At 39.0% G+C, this 20,792-nt stretch overlaps 1 protein-coding gene and 1 pseudogene across 5 annotated transcripts; both read right to left on the bottom strand.

Annotated features, from left to right (window-relative positions):
* Nucleotides 1-160: 160 nt before the first annotated feature.
* Nucleotides 161-19,819, bottom strand: LOC127779371 (probable pre-mRNA-splicing factor ATP-dependent RNA helicase DEAH9). Of its 5 annotated transcripts, none has more exons than XM_052306141.1 (24): nucleotides 19,644-19,819; nucleotides 19,382-19,526; nucleotides 18,561-18,635; nucleotides 17,654-17,743; nucleotides 17,397-17,476; nucleotides 17,068-17,137; nucleotides 16,871-16,956; nucleotides 16,078-16,147; nucleotides 15,888-15,983; nucleotides 14,910-15,015; nucleotides 14,681-14,727; nucleotides 14,521-14,604; nucleotides 14,396-14,449; nucleotides 14,097-14,197; nucleotides 12,815-12,905; nucleotides 11,497-11,661; nucleotides 10,413-10,502; nucleotides 10,236-10,307; nucleotides 9,750-9,848; nucleotides 9,537-9,623; nucleotides 8,710-8,763; nucleotides 7,867-7,946; nucleotides 7,616-7,773; nucleotides 161-452 (listed from the first exon to the last, which is right to left on the bottom strand). In XM_052306141.1, exons 1-23 carry the CDS (start codon nucleotides 19,754-19,756, stop codon nucleotides 7,626-7,628), a joined length of 2,103 nt encoding a protein of 700 aa, XP_052162101.1. In that variant the 5' UTR covers nucleotides 19,757-19,819; the 3' UTR covers nucleotides 161-452; nucleotides 7,616-7,625. The 5 variants fall into 5 exon arrangements, with proteins under 5 accessions (XP_052162101.1, XP_052162093.1, XP_052162084.1 ...); XM_052306133.1 differs by lacking the exon at nucleotides 161-452 and adding an exon at nucleotides 4,051-5,408; XM_052306124.1 differs by lacking the exon at nucleotides 161-452 and adding an exon at nucleotides 5,418-7,334.
* LOC127754939 (uncharacterized) lies at nucleotides 2,671-3,593 on the bottom strand (annotated as a pseudogene).
* Nucleotides 19,820-20,792: the final 973 nt, after the last annotated feature.

Raw genomic sequence — 20,792 nt, 5'->3', positions numbered from 1 at the left:
ACACGCATCATGTCAGCCATTTCTCCGCTATCTTTTCTCTCTCTTCACCTCTGATCCCTTCTCTCTTCTCTCTCCAGTCTTCATCCCTATTCTGGCAAGGTTGCTCATGCGGCTACAACACATAACTATAACGACGGTGGCAATAACTACTAGTGACGAGCTTGAGGTGGCTATTGCAGCTATGATGACGAGCTTCTCACAAAGTAGTGCCTATGACAATGATGAGCAATGGCGGCAGTCGCAAGTTGGGGAATGCGGATGCCCCGATCTGGTACTTGTGAAGCTTGGGGCTACCGGATTCGATGGTAGTATCACTTAGGGATGCTCGATCCGACATCAGTGAAACTCTTGAGACGCTAGACTAGTGGTGATGGAGCTTGGGAGGTTCCTCCTTTGTATAATACGTAAGGATCTATTCATGAATCACGTGCCTAGCAATAATTCCCTGCAGGCTGAATGGATAAAAAAAAAGCCATTCATTATCCAAGCAATATAAAGCATCAAACACACCCTTAATACTTTTATGATGAGCACAGGAACTTAGAATATATGTTCAAGAATTTTGTTCCTCAGCTCTCCCGGAGGATAGATCCTGAATTTCGTTTTAAGAGTCCATTTGGCTCAATAATGTGCATAAACGATGCAAAAATTATGGCTCGGCCGCATACATGGCCATAACTGTCAAAGAGATTAGCTTTCTAAATCAAACTGTGGGACCCGCTGATTTATTTTGATGTTTGTTTGAGATCTTTGGATGGACCGTGGAGGATCCAGAGTTCACACTGCTGCCACATATAATTTTTTAGAATCAGATCCTAATTTCTCATTCCCAAATAAACCGAAAGTTCAGCTCTTTGAGCTCAGAAATTGATATATCGTCTTGCTCTTCTCTTTTCTTGCGAGGATAGCTTTGGCATTTGGTCATTTAAGTCCTACTATCCTTAGCTTCGTTGCTATATAAAAGCACAGTGGTACATGATCGTGACTCGGTGATGCCAACAGGCAACAAGTTATACGACAATAACATGGCGATTTTCAATGCTTTTTTTTTTCTTTCTGAAGACCGTGTCACCGTGTGTAAAGCCTGACCCCGCTGGATGTTTGACAAAACAAGTGCTTATAGATCTGCTTATGCACTGCATTAGCAACTGGATGCAGACTGCTTGTATAAGCTACGAATTGCTTTTATAAAAAATAAAAAACTAGGATGGTCATGCAACCCACCAACAATTGGTCGAGATGGACAAATAAAAAACAAAGGCAAATCGCTCTTGCAAGTGCAAATTTTTAAACGGAGGCAAATAAAATCTACTCCTATATTTCAATTAAGACTCTGTTCTTCCCTCTTCTTTCTCAACTCATATCTCTCTCTTTTTTTTTTACGTACGCTTTTAAAACTGATAAACAATTCGATTTTTTTGCAAAGTTTTCTATAGAAAAGTTGCTTCCGAAAATCATATTAATCCATTTTTCAAGTTTTTAGGCTACACTTAATTAATCACGTGTTAATGAGCAAACACTGTTTTCTGTGGGAGTACTTTTCAGGTCACTCATGTTCCAGCTGATTGGCGCTGCATGTGTCCGCACAGTAGGCACCTTGTTTCTATAATTAATAATTTGGAGTGATCTGATCCTGAGGAATAGATCTACCACTCTCATCCAACAGATCAGCAGGTTCATCAGTTATTTTATTATTATTATTATTAAACTTATTTTTTAGATCTTAACTTGTGCCGTTAGTCCAGGATAATCCAGTGCTCCATCCATCCATCCATGTGCTATTTCAAATCTATTTACAAATAGGCGAGTTATGTATGCCATTTTAGCAAAACACAAGTAAATTCCCAATCCCGTTGGTTATTCTTTTCAAAAAATGGATTGTTGTTTTTTTTCATTATATTTTTTTGAACAATTAAAATAAACTCCCTCTAAAACATATGTTGTTTAAAACAGTTGAATTGACCTGCGCTTAGTAGAATTTGTGTGCCAAAAACGACAATTAATATTCACCGGAGGAAGTAACTCGTCTATGTACCAACTAAAGATATTCACAACCATATTTATGAAAATCAAGCTTTAAATCCCAATAGGTAGACTTAAGGCTTTGTTCGCTACCCTTGTTCCCAACTCTTCTATCTCGTTTTCCGTGCGCACGTTTTTTAAACTGTTAAATGGTGCGTTTTTTAAAAAAAAATTATATATGAAAGTTGCTTAAAAAATCATATTGATCTATTTTTTTAAAAAAAATAGCTAATACTTAATTAATCACGCGCTAATGGACCACTCCATTTTTCGTGCGCATTGTTTGGGTTGGGAAACAGACCTAACGAACACAGCCACCTACAACCCCCTACCACACTTTCGGCATTTCCCCGGATTAAAAGAGCAGGGCGAAGCTTAGTACCAGGATCCAATAACCCTGGTGTCCTCTATATGAAACCCCTTATTACAAGAAAAGATAAAATCATGAGAATTCACAAGTAGTGTATGGTGAGCACGGTTCAATTCCTCGTCTACGCCCCCAAAGAGTTTGTTAGTGCAAAAGGGTTTTCTAAGGCTGGCATTTGGTTGCTAAAGTTCGTCGTGCACTCTAAAATCTTAGTCTAATGTACCATCTGTTCTATACACACAATTAGCTAAATCACAGTTTAGCAAACATTTTCTGGGCACACAACTGTTGTATGGCACTCTTTGCCAAAAAGACAAAAAAAAAAAAAGAGGTTAATTGGATCCATGCCACTGCAAATATGCCAATTCGAAAAAATATCACTACTATTTACAATATCGGCTACGTGCCACTGGAATTTGGGAAAATTGGAATCATGCCACTCCCATCCAGTTTTCTGTCAACCTCCATCATCTCTCTCCCTCTTCCTTTCTTTGCTTCTTCGCCATGGACGCCGGTGAGCCCTCCACCTCGGACTCGCTGGTCCTTGCCACTGCAGCTAGCAAGCGGTCCCCTCCATCTCTCGTTGCTCCTCCGCCGGCAGCAGCCATGACCCGTCCATTCCTCATCGTCCCCACCGGCGGACGCGACACCCTCGCCGCTGTCGTTAAGGGAATCAACGGCCAGGGCGCTTCTCCACCATGGAGGCCGGCGAGCCCAAGAGGACAACGGCTAAGGGGAATGAGCAACCAGGGAGCCAAGGGCGAAGCTCAGCGGGACGAGCGGCACGGGGGAAGGAGGTCGGTGGTGGCGGCGACAAGGGTTGAGGACGGTGACGCAGCGGTGGCTGGGTGGCAACCGGCACAGGGGCGGTGGCCGAGGACCTTGCCGGGGGAGCGAACGATGACACTGTAGGCGCAGCCTGGCCTGCCGGCTCCGAGACGAGGGGCTCGACGACGACGACGCAGGCGCAGCCTGGCCTGCTGGCTCTGAGACGAGGCACTCGACGACAATGACGACGGCGCAGCCCGGCTCGCCGGCTTCGAGACGAGGGGCTCAACGATGATGACGACGCAGTGCAGCTCGACCCGCCGGCTCTGAGACGAGGCGCTCGACGATGACGACGACGCAGCGCAGCCCCACCAGCTGGCTCTAAGACGAGGCGCTCGACGACGACGATGCAAGCACAACCCGGCCCGACCTCCATCTCTAAGATGACAACGGCGACGACACCTGCCGTGTCAATGGTGGTGGCGAGAGAGGAAGGGGAAAGAGAAGAAAGGGGAGGGAGGTGGGGCCCACGTGCAGTAGGGGGGTAATAGGGATTTTTTACGGAAAATATAGAGTGGTACAGTTTCAATTTCTCCAATTTTCAGTGGCATTTTTTCGAATTTCGAATTGGCATATTTGCAGTGGCTTGGATCCAATTACCCCCCCCCCCCCCCCCCCCCCCCCAAAAAAAAAAAGCCAACATGTGGATAAACACAATTTGGAGCACCATATTGGCAAATTGCTATTCCAACCCTGCTAGGTTGAAGGCACCGGGTCGCCTTCGACGATGTGTACCATATCATCTTTTCCATATAAACTATTCCGTACACTAATTTTCTTTTATCATTGACAAAATTTTATTGGCACAGCAGACAGATGGTCCTCTGGGACCCACATGTCAGTGGCTGACGGCACTACAGCTACGGCGGGGGACGGGATCCTCGGACTGCAGAAAAGGCAAGCTTTCGAACAAGGGTAACTAGTCTGTCACTCGCAGCTTTATGAAAGATAAGCTATACGCTGGCAATCCAAAAGAAACTACTCGGATTATTGATCGCTACAATAAGTAGCGTTGGATCCGCGGAATACACGCGTAACACGAATAAGAATCCCGTGTTATTATCCTGTCTTGTGCAATTGTTATTATTATTGAAAGTTGTTTATGACAGCCGGCACCAGCTGCTGGCCAGTAGCCAGTTCGTCCATTGTGACTTTTGTACCATTATAAATATCAACTGTAAAACATAGTGGTCAGTCATCACTACGATGACGAGATTTAGTTTGGTTGGTTTTGCTGAAACATTCTCTATGCGATCACCGTAAAAAGACTACTCCGTATTAATCTATATCCGCAGTCATGGTCTCATGGACCATGAAGTCCACTTTAATAGCGAGTTGGTTTGCAGCGGACATCAATTCTACTAATCAGTTTCCCTAAAAAAAAATATACTAATGAGTTTGCTTTATCTGATATGCTTACGTTTGTCCTATTTTTGTACTAACCACCCCTTAAAATTCCGAATACGACAACATAACAAGCAAGATCAGCACCCACAGGTTATTACAATAAAATACTTTTTCAGGAATGAGATCTAGTGGCTCTCTTTTGCCTTTAGACTTGTCGGCCAAATTCATCGATTTGTGCCGTAATCACGAGATAATTCCAGGTGGTCTTAATCAGAATGGTTTACTTAGTTCCTTAACGCGGGTCTTACGCGCCAATCCCGACAGGTGCAGGGTCCATAGCTCCATCAAACCACATAATTCCTATATGACCTGTGGCATGTTTATCAGCAGAAAACGTGGCTTCTCTTTCCTTGCCGTTCCCATCACAGGACCAAAAAGTGTACCTCTGGCAAGTCGATCTCAAAAGTACAGATGGCTCAGGTGAGCCCATTCTGGTGGCCACGGCTGTGTTTTAAGGTCTGTTAGGGGAGCTTCCGGCTGCTGCAATTTCTCTTAAAATCAGAAGCTCCCTAAATAATCTAGCTTTTGGTATAGTTCTGACAAGCTGTGGTTATAGAATCCAAAAAATAAACTAAAAACCAGAAGCTGAAAAAGCTTTTTCCAGATTCTCGAAAGTTGGCTACCAAACATCCGCTTGTTAGAATTTTAAGCTCCCAAAACATGCCCTTAATGTGGTTCAAACTGAGAATAATGAAGACAAGCTTCCTCTTATTCTTCTTCTCTCTTTTTTGCAGGTGAATAAAACATATTTGCATACTTAACTGGCATATGGCTGGTTTACAGCCTGCACATTGCACAAAATAAAATTTTTAAAAGGTTATAATCGTACCCAAAATTGTATACATAACTAAAAGGATTCCATTAACCACCTGCCCATGCACATTGCGAAGAATTCCATTTTAAAAAATCTTACCAGAAAAAAAAAATCATGCAGCAGCAAAAGAAACAGTTGGGAGTGAATTTTAAGTGTAAACACGATATCAGCTTCAACTTATTTTGAGTAAAGACGTGGGAATTTAAGACAGTAAACTGAATAAAATTAATGCTGATATCAAGGACTTATTAGTTGAGCTACCTCTGGTAAGCCATTGAAATGTGAAAACAAACAACAATAATTTATGAGTAAAGTAAAGCTTTTATATTTGTATTACTCATGGTTTAAAAATCAAAGTTTAAAAATATACTACGATAAAAAAAACCTAAAATTAGCTATAAAATCAAGTTTTAAAATTTGGCTACAGCCAGCAAACAGACGATCCTATGATCTATGTTCCTGTCACACCACTAATCACAATATTTATCCAAAGATGAGAAATGAACCGCATCGACAGGACCCTTTTTTTCAACTTATCGATTCTAGTACCCTATCATAAAAGGGATGTCTCCAAATCCTACTCAGCCCAACCAATCTAATCCGTACACCAAATTATTTGCTTCAAGCATATTTATGCATTCCTTTTTCTTTTTTATTTTTAATTGAGAATTCCTTTTGGTTTTTTGGCAATGAGCAACTGGATTGCAAGGTATGAGTTAGTAAATCATAAGAGCATTAGATTATCTATACTATCCTAAAGAAGCTAATGGTGGTGGTGGTTCTATCACCCCCCATCTATCTGACAAGTGGGGGCCACCATCTATCTTGTGGGCTCATCATTACTGACCAACAATGTACTAGAGTGAGAAGCTATATTTGCTTCATATATAGTGTACAACACATTGTTTATCCTGTCATTGTTATTCACAGAGTGATAATTTAGTTTCAATTAGAGCTCGATGAAATGCACCGGTATTTTGCTAGTTTAGATAAAACATGCTGGCTGGTCATTCTAGGTTTGACGGCTTACTAAATCTAGATGTTCTTTACCTTGTGCTCAAGACATCTCACAATCACTGAGATGTTCTCCACTTGTCGAAAAAGGTGAAAGCAGGTTCTAAAAACAGCAACCCCAAGTCCCAAACTCCGTTTCTTATAGAGATATTATACACTTCGAGGCTTCTTTTCATATGTCCTTGACTTCATGCATAGTTCATTCTAAAGTAGTCAAAAGATCAGTCGGTTCATTATCCTATCGTTGAGAGAACACACACCTGCTAGCATCTATTTGCACGGAGCTCTGGGAGAAGCTGGTAGCAACAGGAGCCAAGTGGCAAGCAAACAACATGTTGCTCTCAGGGAATAAGAATCAGGGGCGGATGAACATATCCTATACCATCTACCACAAACAAGACAATGCTAAGCAAATGGATTGCTCTTATTGGCAGCTAGATACTTGACTTGCTTTGAAATAATGCTAGAGAATCTAGGTCCATGATCATTTATTTTGAACTGAAGTAAGAGTACAATGCAAATTAGAATGATGCTACTTGATTGGCAAGTAGATAAAGCTCTAACAATAGTAAATATTTTTGGTCTTTTACTCTTTAGTCCAATAAATTCTATCGCATCAGACTATCCCCACAAAAATGATGAAAACAATATACCCATGAGTTGCATATACCATGACGCAGGGTAACAGTGATTGTCATTAACAGAAATAATTCCTCTCTGACAATGCCACGACAACATTCATATTGCCACACAGATAATTCAACGCAGTAGACTGCAGCAATATAGGAATAGGAAGGATATAAAGCTATGGCAGCTACTTTCCGCTGGCATAGTAGAACTATCAGTCTACACGGCACGTACTCCTTTGCCTCCCAATGTGCCCTCAATAGATTAACACGAAAGCAGTTAGTATGTAACAACGGAGCAAACCCTCCAACTACCCTTAAAAGTGCTAAAAGTGCAAACCATCCAAGCACCCAGTTGAGTGCTAAAAGTGGTGAAACTCCATCCAACTACCCTTAAGTAATAAGTAGAATAGCCAAAAAGGGCAAAAAGGTGCAAAGATCAAGTAGCAGTTTTCTGCGATCAACATGGATAAACTTCACAAAATTGTAACTATGGAAGACGGTTGATAATGAGTAAACAGAAAGAAATAAATTTACCATCATATAGTTAGTGAAGGGCAGGATTGGGTGTCCGGAACTGATAAAAATGTGGTGCAGCTTCCGTAAGCCATGATGGTTCAATGGCAATAACATTACGCATATAGTGCTTATCAGTTGAAACTAGAGACTGGTAGATGACCCACTTTGGATTAACCCTAAAATGCAAGGAAGATGTCAAGAAGTCTATAGAAAAACTACATAACAAGAAAACCCATTACAATAAAATAGAATATTGTAATTAAACTCACCTAAATAGCACAGAAGAAGGATGAATATAAACTTCTTGTGAGGTCCTTATTGTTTTGTACATCCCATTCTGGCTGTATTCCTATAATATAGCAGAGAAAAGAATCATATAAAACTTAGATGAAGTACATATGTGCAAGAACACATCATTTCCACAGGAATTCAAATATATAGTTCAGATTTCTGTCAATTTTTCATAGCTATAGTAGGTAACTAATCTTAGTGGAAGAATAAAAGATAGGTCCACCTTATTGAATTTCTAAACTGCCTGCACAGAAAAATAATGACACATGAAACACAGGTAGCGATGCACTTCCAACTGTATATATATGCCCAACTCAACACAGATGTTTGATTCAGTCGATCCGATTATGCTTTGTGACCGAGCTCCCTCGCAGACCTGACTGTAGGAGGACCCAACTTCATCTCAGACAAATTAGAGGGTAGTATGTCTTATATACCAGGACAATGGCCTTAGTGATTCTCATGTACAACTCAACTCAGATTACCACTTACTAGTTTCTAATAATTCATTTCATTGTAACAACTGGACTGTTCTTTTGAATATAACACAGGTGGGTCAGTTCATCAAAATCCCAGTAAGGTCAGGTGATTGCAGGGTTCTTTTCTTTCTCTGGGCTGGTCCAATCCTCTAGGTTTCATATTTTCAAAATCATGCAGGAACATCAGATTCCAGTTTGTCGACATTACAATAAACAACTTTCAGTTCCAAACCTTATATTAGGCTTTTTCAGGGATATTACGTTCTGACTATATGTTGGAGATGTATGAGAATAAAATCTGCCCTGTAATGCAATGGGATATAAGATTAATCAAGCAAATACCTCTAGATGGCATGCATTAGCAAATGCACCAGCAATAATAGCTTTTCTTACTGCCTGCAGAATATCGAGATGATAATGTGTTTAGCATATGCAAATCAAAGCTTCAGTAAGTTATGGACTTATGGTATTAGTAACATGGAGGAAAAGAATTGTAAACAGAACAGCTCTAAGATTGAAACAAACTAACAAAGATGTGGGCCAATGGTAGTTGTGTTAGTACAAATAGTGGTTTGCTCAGGATATCCCCACTTAATACATGTATTTACATATACTCTTTGCATTTGGATATATTCTGTGTTAACATAGGATTACATTATTACTGAATCACCTAAATAGTCAAAACTAATATTTTACACCCCAAACTATCCAAGTATAAATGCATTAAGTATTAAAATGAGGAAAAATTATGTTGGGCTAGAATAGAATAACTGCCACAGTGACATTATCGAAAGATGTACGAGACATTGGGATAAGCAAAATAATGGCTTCAATAATAACACCGTAGAAAAGAGACTATAAGTGATTTCTCAAAGAGCTGCTTAGAGGAGAGGGTGCATCTATAGCTGTAGCGAAAGACGTGAGAGTTAATTCATCTGAATGTTCCAAGGGGAACCCTAACTTCAATTTAAAGATAAGAGTGCAATCTGATTTTGTGCCTAAGGGTATTCTTCAGGTGAATATTATCACATGAACAGTTCCTCCCTGTACGTTACAGTGGAATTAGAGAATACATTTGAGAGCTAATGTTCTCTAAGTACCAAAGCAAATTAATGAAAACGTGAATCCTGTAAGTACCAATACAAATTAATGGAAATGTGAAACAATACCTCCATATCTCTATCACATGATGTTAGTGGTATGCCAAACCTCTTGATAATCCTGACAAGCTGCTCCCTGATGTCAATAACCTTCTTCTGCAGCAAAAAGGGAGAGGATTTTCTTCAAATCAATATGTGTAAGTGTAGCAATGTAAACAAAAAACATTGGATAAGTGCACAATCTCAAGTGTGAAATATCGTCTCTATGCAGTGAGCACAGACCAATGCTTGGTGGTTCAAAAAGTTCTTGTAACACCACTGACTAGATTTTCCAGATTGATGAAATCCTTTGTAGATATTCAGGAACGTCACATGATCTCCCTGGGGTACAAGATATATTCAGGAGTGTCAACAACGACCACAAAAAGAAACAACCAAGAACAAATATAGGCAGTTAGGTGCAATGCACACTTCTGACAATTTGTGCTCAGATAGTAACCAGCAGCACATTACTAGAGTCAACTTACTGGTTATATGCCCCCATCATAAATCAGTGCATAAAAGTGGTACGAGAAATCAATTGCAAACATAATAGCAACTGTCTAGTTCTGGAACATCATCAGAGATCAAGCATATTAGGATTTGGATCTATTTATTGACAAAACACTCCTTTATTTTGTGTGTAAATATTAGCAGCAACTATATAATACCAGCTTAATGACTAATGAGTGAACCAAGGAAGGTTAGCAGCAAGTTGATCAAGCATACCTCAGCAGCAGCAAAACGGAGCTTAGCTTCATCAAACTCTTTTTTCACTCCTCTCATGGAAACCCACACAGACTGTACAAATCAATAGTGTCAGTACAACTGAAGATTAGAACAGCCCAAAGCATAAAGAGTACAGAAGTAGCAAACAAATGAGAAGCATCTTAGAGAAGTCCTAACTTGAACAGATAGAAATGCTGCTATGGTCAATATCTCATCAGAGCATCCGAAATTATTGGCTGAAAGGATCATTTTTGAAATCATAGGGTCCTGCAAGAGATTAGAATGTGCATATAAATATCTTGAGAGAATTGTTCGCCATAAAAGTACACTTAAGTAAAAAGATAACAAAAACATTTGAAGAAGTATAATAGGACATGAGTCCTTCAGCTTCAAGTATAATGACCAATGCAGCAGCATGATGTCAAACGCTGTCAGAACTGATATGTAATAAAATATGGCAAGGTAGAGACATAGTCATCAAACAACCACCACAGTTCATAAAGCTTAGCAATACAGTAGAACATATCGAAATAGTTATTGGCTGCAGGAAACAGATACTTACCACCATGCATCTATCGAAGCTAAGAAGATTAAGTAGCAATTTGCAAATGTACTTTCATGAACAATTTAGAAAGATACTATAATCCATCCTACTCCCATAAGGACTATTCTGGGCTAGCAGTTACAATAATCATGCATGTCCTTAGTTTGTCTTTGAACATCGGTCTACACAAAGACGTAACTGTTCTTAGTTTCACAATGACCTTAGTGCTTAGTTAATCATAGTACACATATGTCCTGTTTTACCATAACATCGTTCATTCTATATGACCTAAATGTTTTATTCAACTCGAGATACTTCAATATGATACATTCTTCAACTGTGAGATGTACTACATCCTAAATAATTGCTGTTTTTTTCAACGACCATTAAAGCTGCAACATCATTTAAAGAGCCTTATTACATTTCTTACGTCCAAATCCATGTGTCCCCGCAGATACAATCAAACAGATAATAGTTTTTTTTTTCAATGAGCATTTAATTAAATCATGAACTTACGGAAGATTATAAATTATAACCCATGCTGTTTTTTTTTAGAAAAGTATCATTACTCATTAGTTATAGATAGAATTCACAACAGAAAAATAAAGTACTAGCTTGGTACTACAATAACTAGTTCAAGTAGTTAATTGTAAAAGGTTCTGAAAATCCAAGTGTAGATATAATTCAGGTCACAAAATAAAGTAATAAGCTACATACCAGAGGGATCTCAGCAACTTGGAAGCCAAGGGGTACTGTTAGTTTGGCATCTTCATCAAGGATTCCCAGGGAATATAGAACTTCAAGAGCTCGAATCATTGCCTCAGGTGATGGAGAAGCTGGCCAATCAAATCCCAAAATGTTGTCTATTCCTAGAGCTTTCAACTGCCATCCCAGAATGTAATAATTCAATAATGCATCATGTAATAATTTCAGATAATATCTTATGTACAACAGAAACTAGCAACATATGCCATCATACAACTCAGAAAACAATACTCCCTCCTTCCCAAATTGATCATCATATATATTTATGCACCAAGACCAAGGATTATTTAAATCACATCAATCAAGACACCATGCACACAATCTCCCATAATGTATGCATCGATTAAAACACCATGCCAATTACACCTTAGCATGCACACATTCTCCCATGCTACATTAATTGTATTGTGATGAAATCCGTATCCATGCGGTTATATGATGATCAATTTGAGAAATTTTGAATTCCATTATATGATGATCAATTTGGGAAGGAGGGAGTATAAATTAATCATGTCTATGTACATTTTTAAAGTTTAACATGCTTTAATGTTTAAAAGAAATTTTGTCTGATTTTCTGCAGTGTATTAAAGTTTTGTGCGCATCTTCCTAATCTCATGACTCAGCATGCCAAGCTAGACTTTAGCAACTTATTCATGACACAAGAATTCGACACAGTAGTAAAAGTTCCTGTAGTTCTTCTCACAAACAAAAAAAATCCTAATATTCTAAAAAGCTTTCAAACAAACCGTATAATCTCAATGTTTAACTGTTTAATCTATAGTCAGTTCCATTGACCACAAGTGGCCCAAATTAGCTGCACTCTAGCAGTCTAGGTTGAGGCTGACAAACATTATCAATGAAAGGAAAATAACTAATGGAAGATAGAAAATCCTTTTTGGTTGTACAATCAATATTTCCTGCGAGGTGTACTTTCCTAGTCTGCCAATTGTCAATTGGCAATGGCATACTCAAATAATAATACCACCACAAAACATCACTGTTCAACATGAAGAAATATTATGTGTATGATTTTTATGATATGCAATATTTGATTCAGCATACAAGGCCATAAGACTACAAGGTAATCTTTCGCTTACACACTGCTTACCCATCTTAAAATACTCAGCAAATTATTCTCTTTAGAAGAACTAATGGACTAAAAATATAGTAAGTTAGTAGTAACTATTGAATATGACATGTTCATGCATTATCCATGTATAGTATAAGCATAAAACTGTATTATTCGAGATAATTTGGAAAGGAAGGACACCTGTATTATGCAGGAAACAAGGTTAGACCTTTGCATTTCAGGAATCCCTTCTGGCTGCATTTCTTTAAGGTAAAATTCCTCTGTATAAAGCCTGCAGCAGATACCAAACAATCACATGCACAAAACCAGGAAATTAAATATTGAACCTTAGCCAAGAACATTACAGTTTACAGAGCATTTGATCTATGAGTATAAATGTTCACCATCCACAAATATATAGTTTTTGACTTTCCACTGATTGCAATGCAACAATTTACAGTTTATATCATGTTGTGGCAGGAAAGAAGAAAAAACATATATACCATTTCACATCTCAGTATATATGTGTTTGCATAGATCTTTAAAAATCATATACACTATTTCACATATCAATCTTTATGCCTTCGCATATACACTACTCCCTCCGTTTCAGGTTATAAGATGTTTTGACTTTGGTCAAAGTCAAACTGCTTTAAGTTTGACTAAGTTTGTAGAAAAAAATAATAACATTTTCAACCCAAGACAAATTTATTATGAAAATATATTTAATTATTGATTTAATTAATCTAATTTGGTATTATAAATATTACTAATTTGTCTATAAACTTAGTCAAATTTAAAGTAGTTTGACTTTGACCAAAGTCAAAACGTCTTATAACCTGAAACGGATGGAGTATTTCACATATCAACCTGTATGCCTTTGCATGTATCTCTATTACTTATAAAAGGAGGGGTTGAGAGAGATGATGCTCTCTACACAAACACTACCAAAAAAAGTGTGTGCCTGCATATACATAGACATCTGTGTGTTGTTCACTTGTTTGCAATCTTTTTAAGGAAACCGCATTCTTTCGGTAAGTGTATATGTAGGTGGTTCCATGGTTGATTATATCATACAATCTTTTCTATTTTTGTTATGAACTTTAGATATTACACTATATTTGTTTTGCATCCATCACAATTTGCGGGCAGAATGCTAGCTGATTGTCAAATTTTAATATATTGAGTACACTGACAAGGGACTATATGAATGCAGATTTATTCATAAAATATTCAAGATGAAGGATTGAAACATACAAAGAAAATAGTAGATAAAATAATAGCTCAAAGTATTCAGCAAGTCATCCAGAAAACACAGACTCAGGTAAATAGAATCATGGAACATTTTATAATATAATAATAAAAACACAACACCAGCATAACTGACCAAATATAATTGCCGCTAGAAGAGGATAGATACAAATCACTATAAGGGAACTATCAATAAAAACACAAACTTCAATGAGAAAACTGTCCAACAGACCTAAAGCACTTTCCTGGTCGCACCCTTCCAGCTCGGCCTGCTCTTTGTCTTGCGGATGCCTTGGATATTGGTGCGACAACTAAACTCTCGATATCAGAAATCTAGGCCAAAAGGATGCAAGTTATAGACAGGAAAAGGACTAAACCAAGAAATATACAAGAAAGATTAGAAAAAAGTTTACTAAAAAGGTTCTATGAAAAGGAACAAGAGTATAGATATATCTAGGGTAGCCAAATTGTAGAAGTGTAGTATATCTAGAAGAACAGTGGACCATATAATTGAGTATAAATAGAAAGTACCGGATTGTAACACTTCTGCCTGGAAAACCCACTATCAACAACATACACCACGCCCTGCACGACATTGAGAGCAGTTAGTAACAACCACCATGGAATTTGTTAGCATACATATACATATGCATTACCTCTAGAGTTAATGACGTCTCAGCAATGTTTGTTGATATCACAACCTTCCTTTTCCCTTTTGAAGTTGGAGTAAAAATGAGGTCCTAAAATGCCAGAGAAGAATAGCTAAGCAGTAAACACAACAGATTTCACACTACAAAACTACTGATGATCACTTACTTGATCTCCCCGCGGAAGGCCAGAGTACAAGGGCAGAATCAGCAGGTCTGAGAATCCAAACAATATGAATGCATTAAAAACATGATTAATTACTCCAAGCAGAAAAAAGGTATATCAGCAAAGGACCAGAACATCCATTCCAAAACGTATTTTAGGATCATCTGGGAGTGACTAGTAAATGTTAGCTTAGTTTATTTCATTATTATATAACCATCAGAAGAATAACAACCTAAATAATGTCTTCCACGGTGTTGAATTTCTTCATTTAGCATCTTAACAGCTGCGTCTATGTCATCCTGGCCAGTTAAAAATACCAAAATATCCCCTGGTGGTTCCTGCATAAATATGGTCGATGAGTGAAGAAAATGAAATTTATTGAACAAAAAGAGTTGATTTTTTTTCTTTAAAAAAGAAAAAGGAGCTTAATGTAAAATGGAGAAGAATGTGGCAGAGTATTTCATTGACACTATTATGCAATTAAATATCGGAGATCCATGCTAATTAATTGTGGTGCTATGATCACATCAGCTTGAGTTTCTTTTACCACTATTTTGATATCAAAGACTTCAAATTGAAGAGAGGCTGGGGGAGATCATGCTTGCAGTGAAGGTAAAATTTTCAACAAATGTCTATTAACTACAAAGGATAATTGTTAAGATTTGGGCACATGTATCTTCATGATAGCTGCGATGGTAAAATTTTAGTTTTAGTGCTTACAAGACTGAGCATGAAACTACATGTACCAGTATATTGCTCCTAGTTAGGGATGCAAGTTTACCCACTTATGGGCACCCCATGACCCACACTACTCTATTAAGATATGTGTTTCTCTCATTTCCTAGTTCTGTAGTTCGTATTAGGTGCAAAATTATAAACCAAAGGAACTAGCGTGGGTCGATGGGTACCCGTGGGCCAACCCATTTGCATCCCTTCTCCTAATCCGGTGTAGTTTACGGCAATTGACCTTCATTGTACTACAGACAGTAATCTGATCGAGTTAAATATTTTACTGGGAAGTAAAATGGCCTACAAAAGTATATAATGACCATTGTTATGTTACAAGGAATCAATGAACCAGGCAAAATCAAGTCTAAAATAGGATATAAGTAAAACCTGAAGTCTAGGTAGTCATTTAAATCCTACTAAGAAGCATAATAATAACACAAAGAATTATCTATTATTTATCAGACAGCACGAAGAAACTAACCTTTTCGTGAATAATAAGTACAGTATTCACAGCAGCCTGTAAGTAGTCTGAAACAGGTTCTTCAACATAATGGATTTCCACTGTGTAACCTTTACCCTATAAAACAAAAATATAATTACATTATGCTTTTATTGGTAACAAAGGAGGCTGCCTTTGCTCAAGTGTGTTCCATTTTGAAAGGAGAACATACTTCCACAGAAAGAATAGCAGGTTCTGGGTTGGGCAAATGATCAGCAGACTCAAGCATAGAATTCTTTCGCCTGTATGCAATAGAAGATGAAATAAAAAATCCAAATATCAGACCCGCTGCTCACGCAAACTTGATAGACAAACTAGAGTGCATATAATGATCTCATGAACTTTATTAAAGTGATGGATGCATATAATGAAGCACCAAACAGCTGAACATGCATCAAAGTTAACAGTCATAAAACATCTCAGATTCTCAGGAATAAAAATTTTGGTGCATTTGCCCTGGTAAGGCATTTCTGTACTTTCATGCTGTTATTGATGAGAAACAGTCGAGAAAGGAAGGCATGATGCATGAGAAACCTATTGAGGCCAGTGTGCTGATATTTACATTCTGCTGCAGTGCTAACTATACCTGGTATTAATTTAATACCAACCAATACTATTGTAACAGTTTTATATCCCCTTGGATGCTTGGCCCATGGGTGTCATAGGACAGAAGGTAAGATCTAGTGCTGCAAAAGGGGCAGCAATCGATGGTGGAACATTAATAATGTTGGTTCTGCATCCTTAACCATGGTTACAATGAGGTTCAGACATAGTAGCTGTCTCGTTGGGGAACGGTCTTATGAATTTCACAATTATTCACCAAACGGTCTTATGAACTAAATCACTTTATCAAGAACTTCCTGCTTGTGTTTACCTATTTAGTACTTCCTAAAGTACTATACATAAAAGCAACAGAGGGCAAAGATGAAAGAACAAAGCTAATTCTTACTAGATAAGGAAATGACCTAATGTTGAAAAAAGTTGACATGGATCTTGCTTCAATTGTTGCAGAGGATATGATTAGACGCAAGTCGGGCCGACGTCGTTGAATCTGGTATATATGATTATATTCATGTAAATATACAAGCATCGTGGCAGATAAAATATTATTCACACGTGAAGATATGGAAAGATCAGACTAGCACATTCCAAAGATGAAAACCTTTTTCAGAAGACCCAGCAACATGTCAGTTGAAATGGATCGTTCATGGGCTTCATCAACCATAATTACACTGACAAAAAAAAAGAGGATTAGTGTGTGAATCAAAGAAACTAAACCATGCAAGACAATAAATAATACAGCTTAGTCATGCATTTTCTTAAACTAGAAAAAGGGTTTAATACCACTGAAAATATGTCACTCAAAGTATTTCACTCAAAACTTGTGCAATTGGATCAAACATGGTTCAATAATCAATACAAATGGACAGTTGACTACTTGAATGGCCATCTTATGATCATGTCGATGTTGAGGGTGATATAAACTGATACCTATACTTGGTCAGAAGAGGATCTTCCATCATTTCTCTGATCAATACCCCATCTGTCAGAAATTTAATCATGGTCATACCCTGCCAAACCAGGTATGTAAGGAATAAGCAGACTAACAGGAGAGAGAGAGAAAAAAAAAACAATTTTATTCTAATTTGTATTGACAAACGGTGAAGGAATACTGTAGATATACAACAATGCTTCATACTGCAGAATCCATATAAAAAAAACAGGCATAAAAAGGAAATGGGTCATACTGGATTTGTTTGATCCTCAAATCGGATTGTGTAACCAACTTCTTCTCCGAGTCTCACACCTACTTCTTCCGCTACTCTTGATGCAACTGACTGTTCAAATTACTAACATTATGAGTTGGAAGGCAATTATCAGATAAAAAAAAGAAGCATTTGCAGGTGCAATCTAAGAAAAGTAAAGGTCTATCAGAACTGGAGCATGAAAATAAGAATGTCATCTACGAATGAAACTGTAAAAAATTTCATTCAGTTGACATCCTTTAAGTCAGTAAACATGAAATTCTATCCACTAAATGATCTAGAATGGAAAGTGAGAAACTGTAATGGGCATGTTAAGGGTTGGCCCATAGGCCTAGTCAAGGTGTTCCTGGACCCAAGTGGCATGTCTGCATCATGGAGGCATTGACACCGCAAGGGCAATGAAAAGAGATGGAACATCAGCCTTATATAGAAGGGGTGACTTGACCCTTCATACACTCATCTTTTAAATTAAGAAAATGCAAACAGCAACTCAATATAATCTTACCTCTAAAGATCAAATCCAAATAGGGATTGTGATCATTAACCACATGGACAACTGTTGCAAACAGTCTAATACATATGTTCGATAAGTTATTGTGGAAATGTGAGACATACTGCAAAAATACCATCTCTAATGCTTAAGAAGAATCTTCTAGCTCAGATGCCATGTTTATTTGAACTATTGGACTACACATGCAGGTATTTCCAATGAGGATGAGTCAACAGAGCACAACAGTGGCATGGTATGAGATCAAAGTGAAATAGTTCTCTGTAGCCAAGAAAAAATAATGTCACATGTCATCATCAGATGGTCAATCAGAAAGACACGATTTTGTGTAGAATCTAGAGACAGCTGCAAAACTAAATAAAGGTTGCAAACACTGGATACCTGCACAGCCAATCGTCTTGGTTGAGTGCAGCCTATAAGTCGACCACCCTCGGCCCATCCAGCCTCTTTAAGGTACTGATAAAAGAATACAATGAAGCCAGAAATGAAAATCATTTGCCAGTAAGATGGTGGGAAATTATGTAGTGCTGATTCAATATACAATGAAGATGGAAAGGGAACATCATCCGCCAGAAGACAATGGCAGATTATATGTTGTTTGCAGTTTTCATGGGCTTTTAAAGTAAGTAACATTTAAACAAATTCCTCTAGGTGATTTGAAGGCCATTGTTCATGTTTACTATGATATGTCTTTATATTGATATATGTCCCTAGAATATGACATACATTAACAGAAGGTGAATATAATCAAACAATAGCACCAAAGTGATTCAATTAAATGCAGAAAGCAGGAAAATGAAACTGGAGATCCAAGCCATAGCACATGCTCTCATCCAGTCAAGCACCCAGAGCTCATAGCATAGGCCAGTCTTGCACACAAGGTGTTTTTACTCTCAGTCTCTCTTACTAGGGAACAGACATGAGGTATTCGGTGGAATCAAAACGAATTAGTCAGACATGACATGCAAGTATTCACAATTTTGAAATGTAACCTTCCACCATGCTGCCTAAGGCACCCAGACAAAAGTGCATGCAGGTGCAGCATAAACTGCGGATGCAACTACGTATGCACCGGTCGCACGCAAGCAAACCCAGGTGTTCGACCAAATGCCTCGGACAGATCTCTCCGCACACCAAGAAAATCGTCCCAGTGGCAACTGCAATGGGAAACCGAGAGCCATTCATACGCCTAGAACACATACCTGAGGGATCTGCGTGGACTTTCCGCTGCCGGTCTCGCCGACGACGATGGTCGTGGCGTGCCGCTCCACCAGGTAGAGGATGGCCTTCCGGTACTTGTACACCGGCAGCCGCTGCCGCTGCCGCTCCAAGCTCGCGTACCCAAACCTAAAACCAACCGCGGCGAGAGCAGCGGTGAGCAGCCACACCTTCAGAAACCGCGAGTAGCGCGCGCGAGAATGCGAGAGGGAAGAGAGGGGTTTAGTTTAGGGTTTGGGGGAGCACCCGGATGAGGAGGAGGAGCTGGTGCTTGTGGGCAGGAAGAGGACGCCGCCCTCCTCGTCCTCGACGATCGCCGCCGTCGGCTTCTCCGACCCCGGCCTCCAGAACCTCGACATGGCACGCGCCGCCGCTTCTCGTCGTCGCCGGTGGGGAAGACCGTGTGTCCGTGTTGTGGTGGATGGGGGAGCGATAGTGTGGGAGGCCCGCCCACTGCCGGTGCTTCAAATGGGCTTTTGATTTGGGCCCACCTTGGATGGGCTATTAGGCTTTGGAATGAGGAACAAGTCTATTTTGCCTGATAACTGTATGCTCCCGATTAAATTGTCTCCTTCAACCGCAATACTGGATATAACTCCTCGTTTATCTCCGAAAACGAAATAATTTGCTTTGGTTTCAAAGATTGAGGAGGCGTTATATCCGGTATTACGGTTGAGAGAGGCAATCCGATCCGGAGTAAAGGTTGAGTGTGGTAAAATAGACATATGAGGATTGTTGCCCGGTTCCTGAGGATTGATGGGCTAAAATCAAACCTCACACATGCGATGGTGCTGGACTTCTGGCAAGTCGGTTCGATTCACAGCCCAAGGCAGCCAACTGAATGTGCTACAGTGGTGTAGTATACCCTTCTAAGTGCTAGTAGCTTAGATTGTTCCTAAATTTTCTTATCACACAGTAGACGCACATGCACCATATCACATTTTGACTTGTGCAAATACGCTCCCCAACACAAACTTAAAAAGACGAAATCCCACGATATATCATTGATCTCACTAAAATCATATTAAAAGCCCACCTTCATAGGTGTAGTCATACACCCACGACTCCATCACCATATTACTATTACTTCTTTAGTTCGCAGTGACATTGTTTTCCTCTCACCAGTAATCGATAAAAGCTGAATGCCAACGGCTAAAAGGTAGGAGCTGTACTAGAATAAAGCACCTCGACAACATCCATGATAAGCCATGAATTCCACGATCCACTCTATTCTCTTTAATCATGCACTCTGTATATAGGTTCCTTGCTATCAAAAGTACATCTATTTGTTCCAATCACAGGATCGAGTTAATCGTCCGGAAGGGCTGGCCTCGTAATCGTAGGTTGTTCGTGTCGATCAGATCATATCGATCGATGGATTGATCGAGCGGACGT

This window comes from Oryza glaberrima, chromosome 1, assembly GCF_000147395.1.
Source record: "Oryza glaberrima chromosome 1, OglaRS2, whole genome shotgun sequence".
In the NCBI taxonomy this organism is placed as follows: Eukaryota; Viridiplantae; Streptophyta; class Magnoliopsida; order Poales; family Poaceae; genus Oryza; species Oryza glaberrima.
The sequence above is the reverse complement of the archived record's forward strand: the minus strand, read 5'-3'. Positions and strand labels throughout refer to the sequence as shown.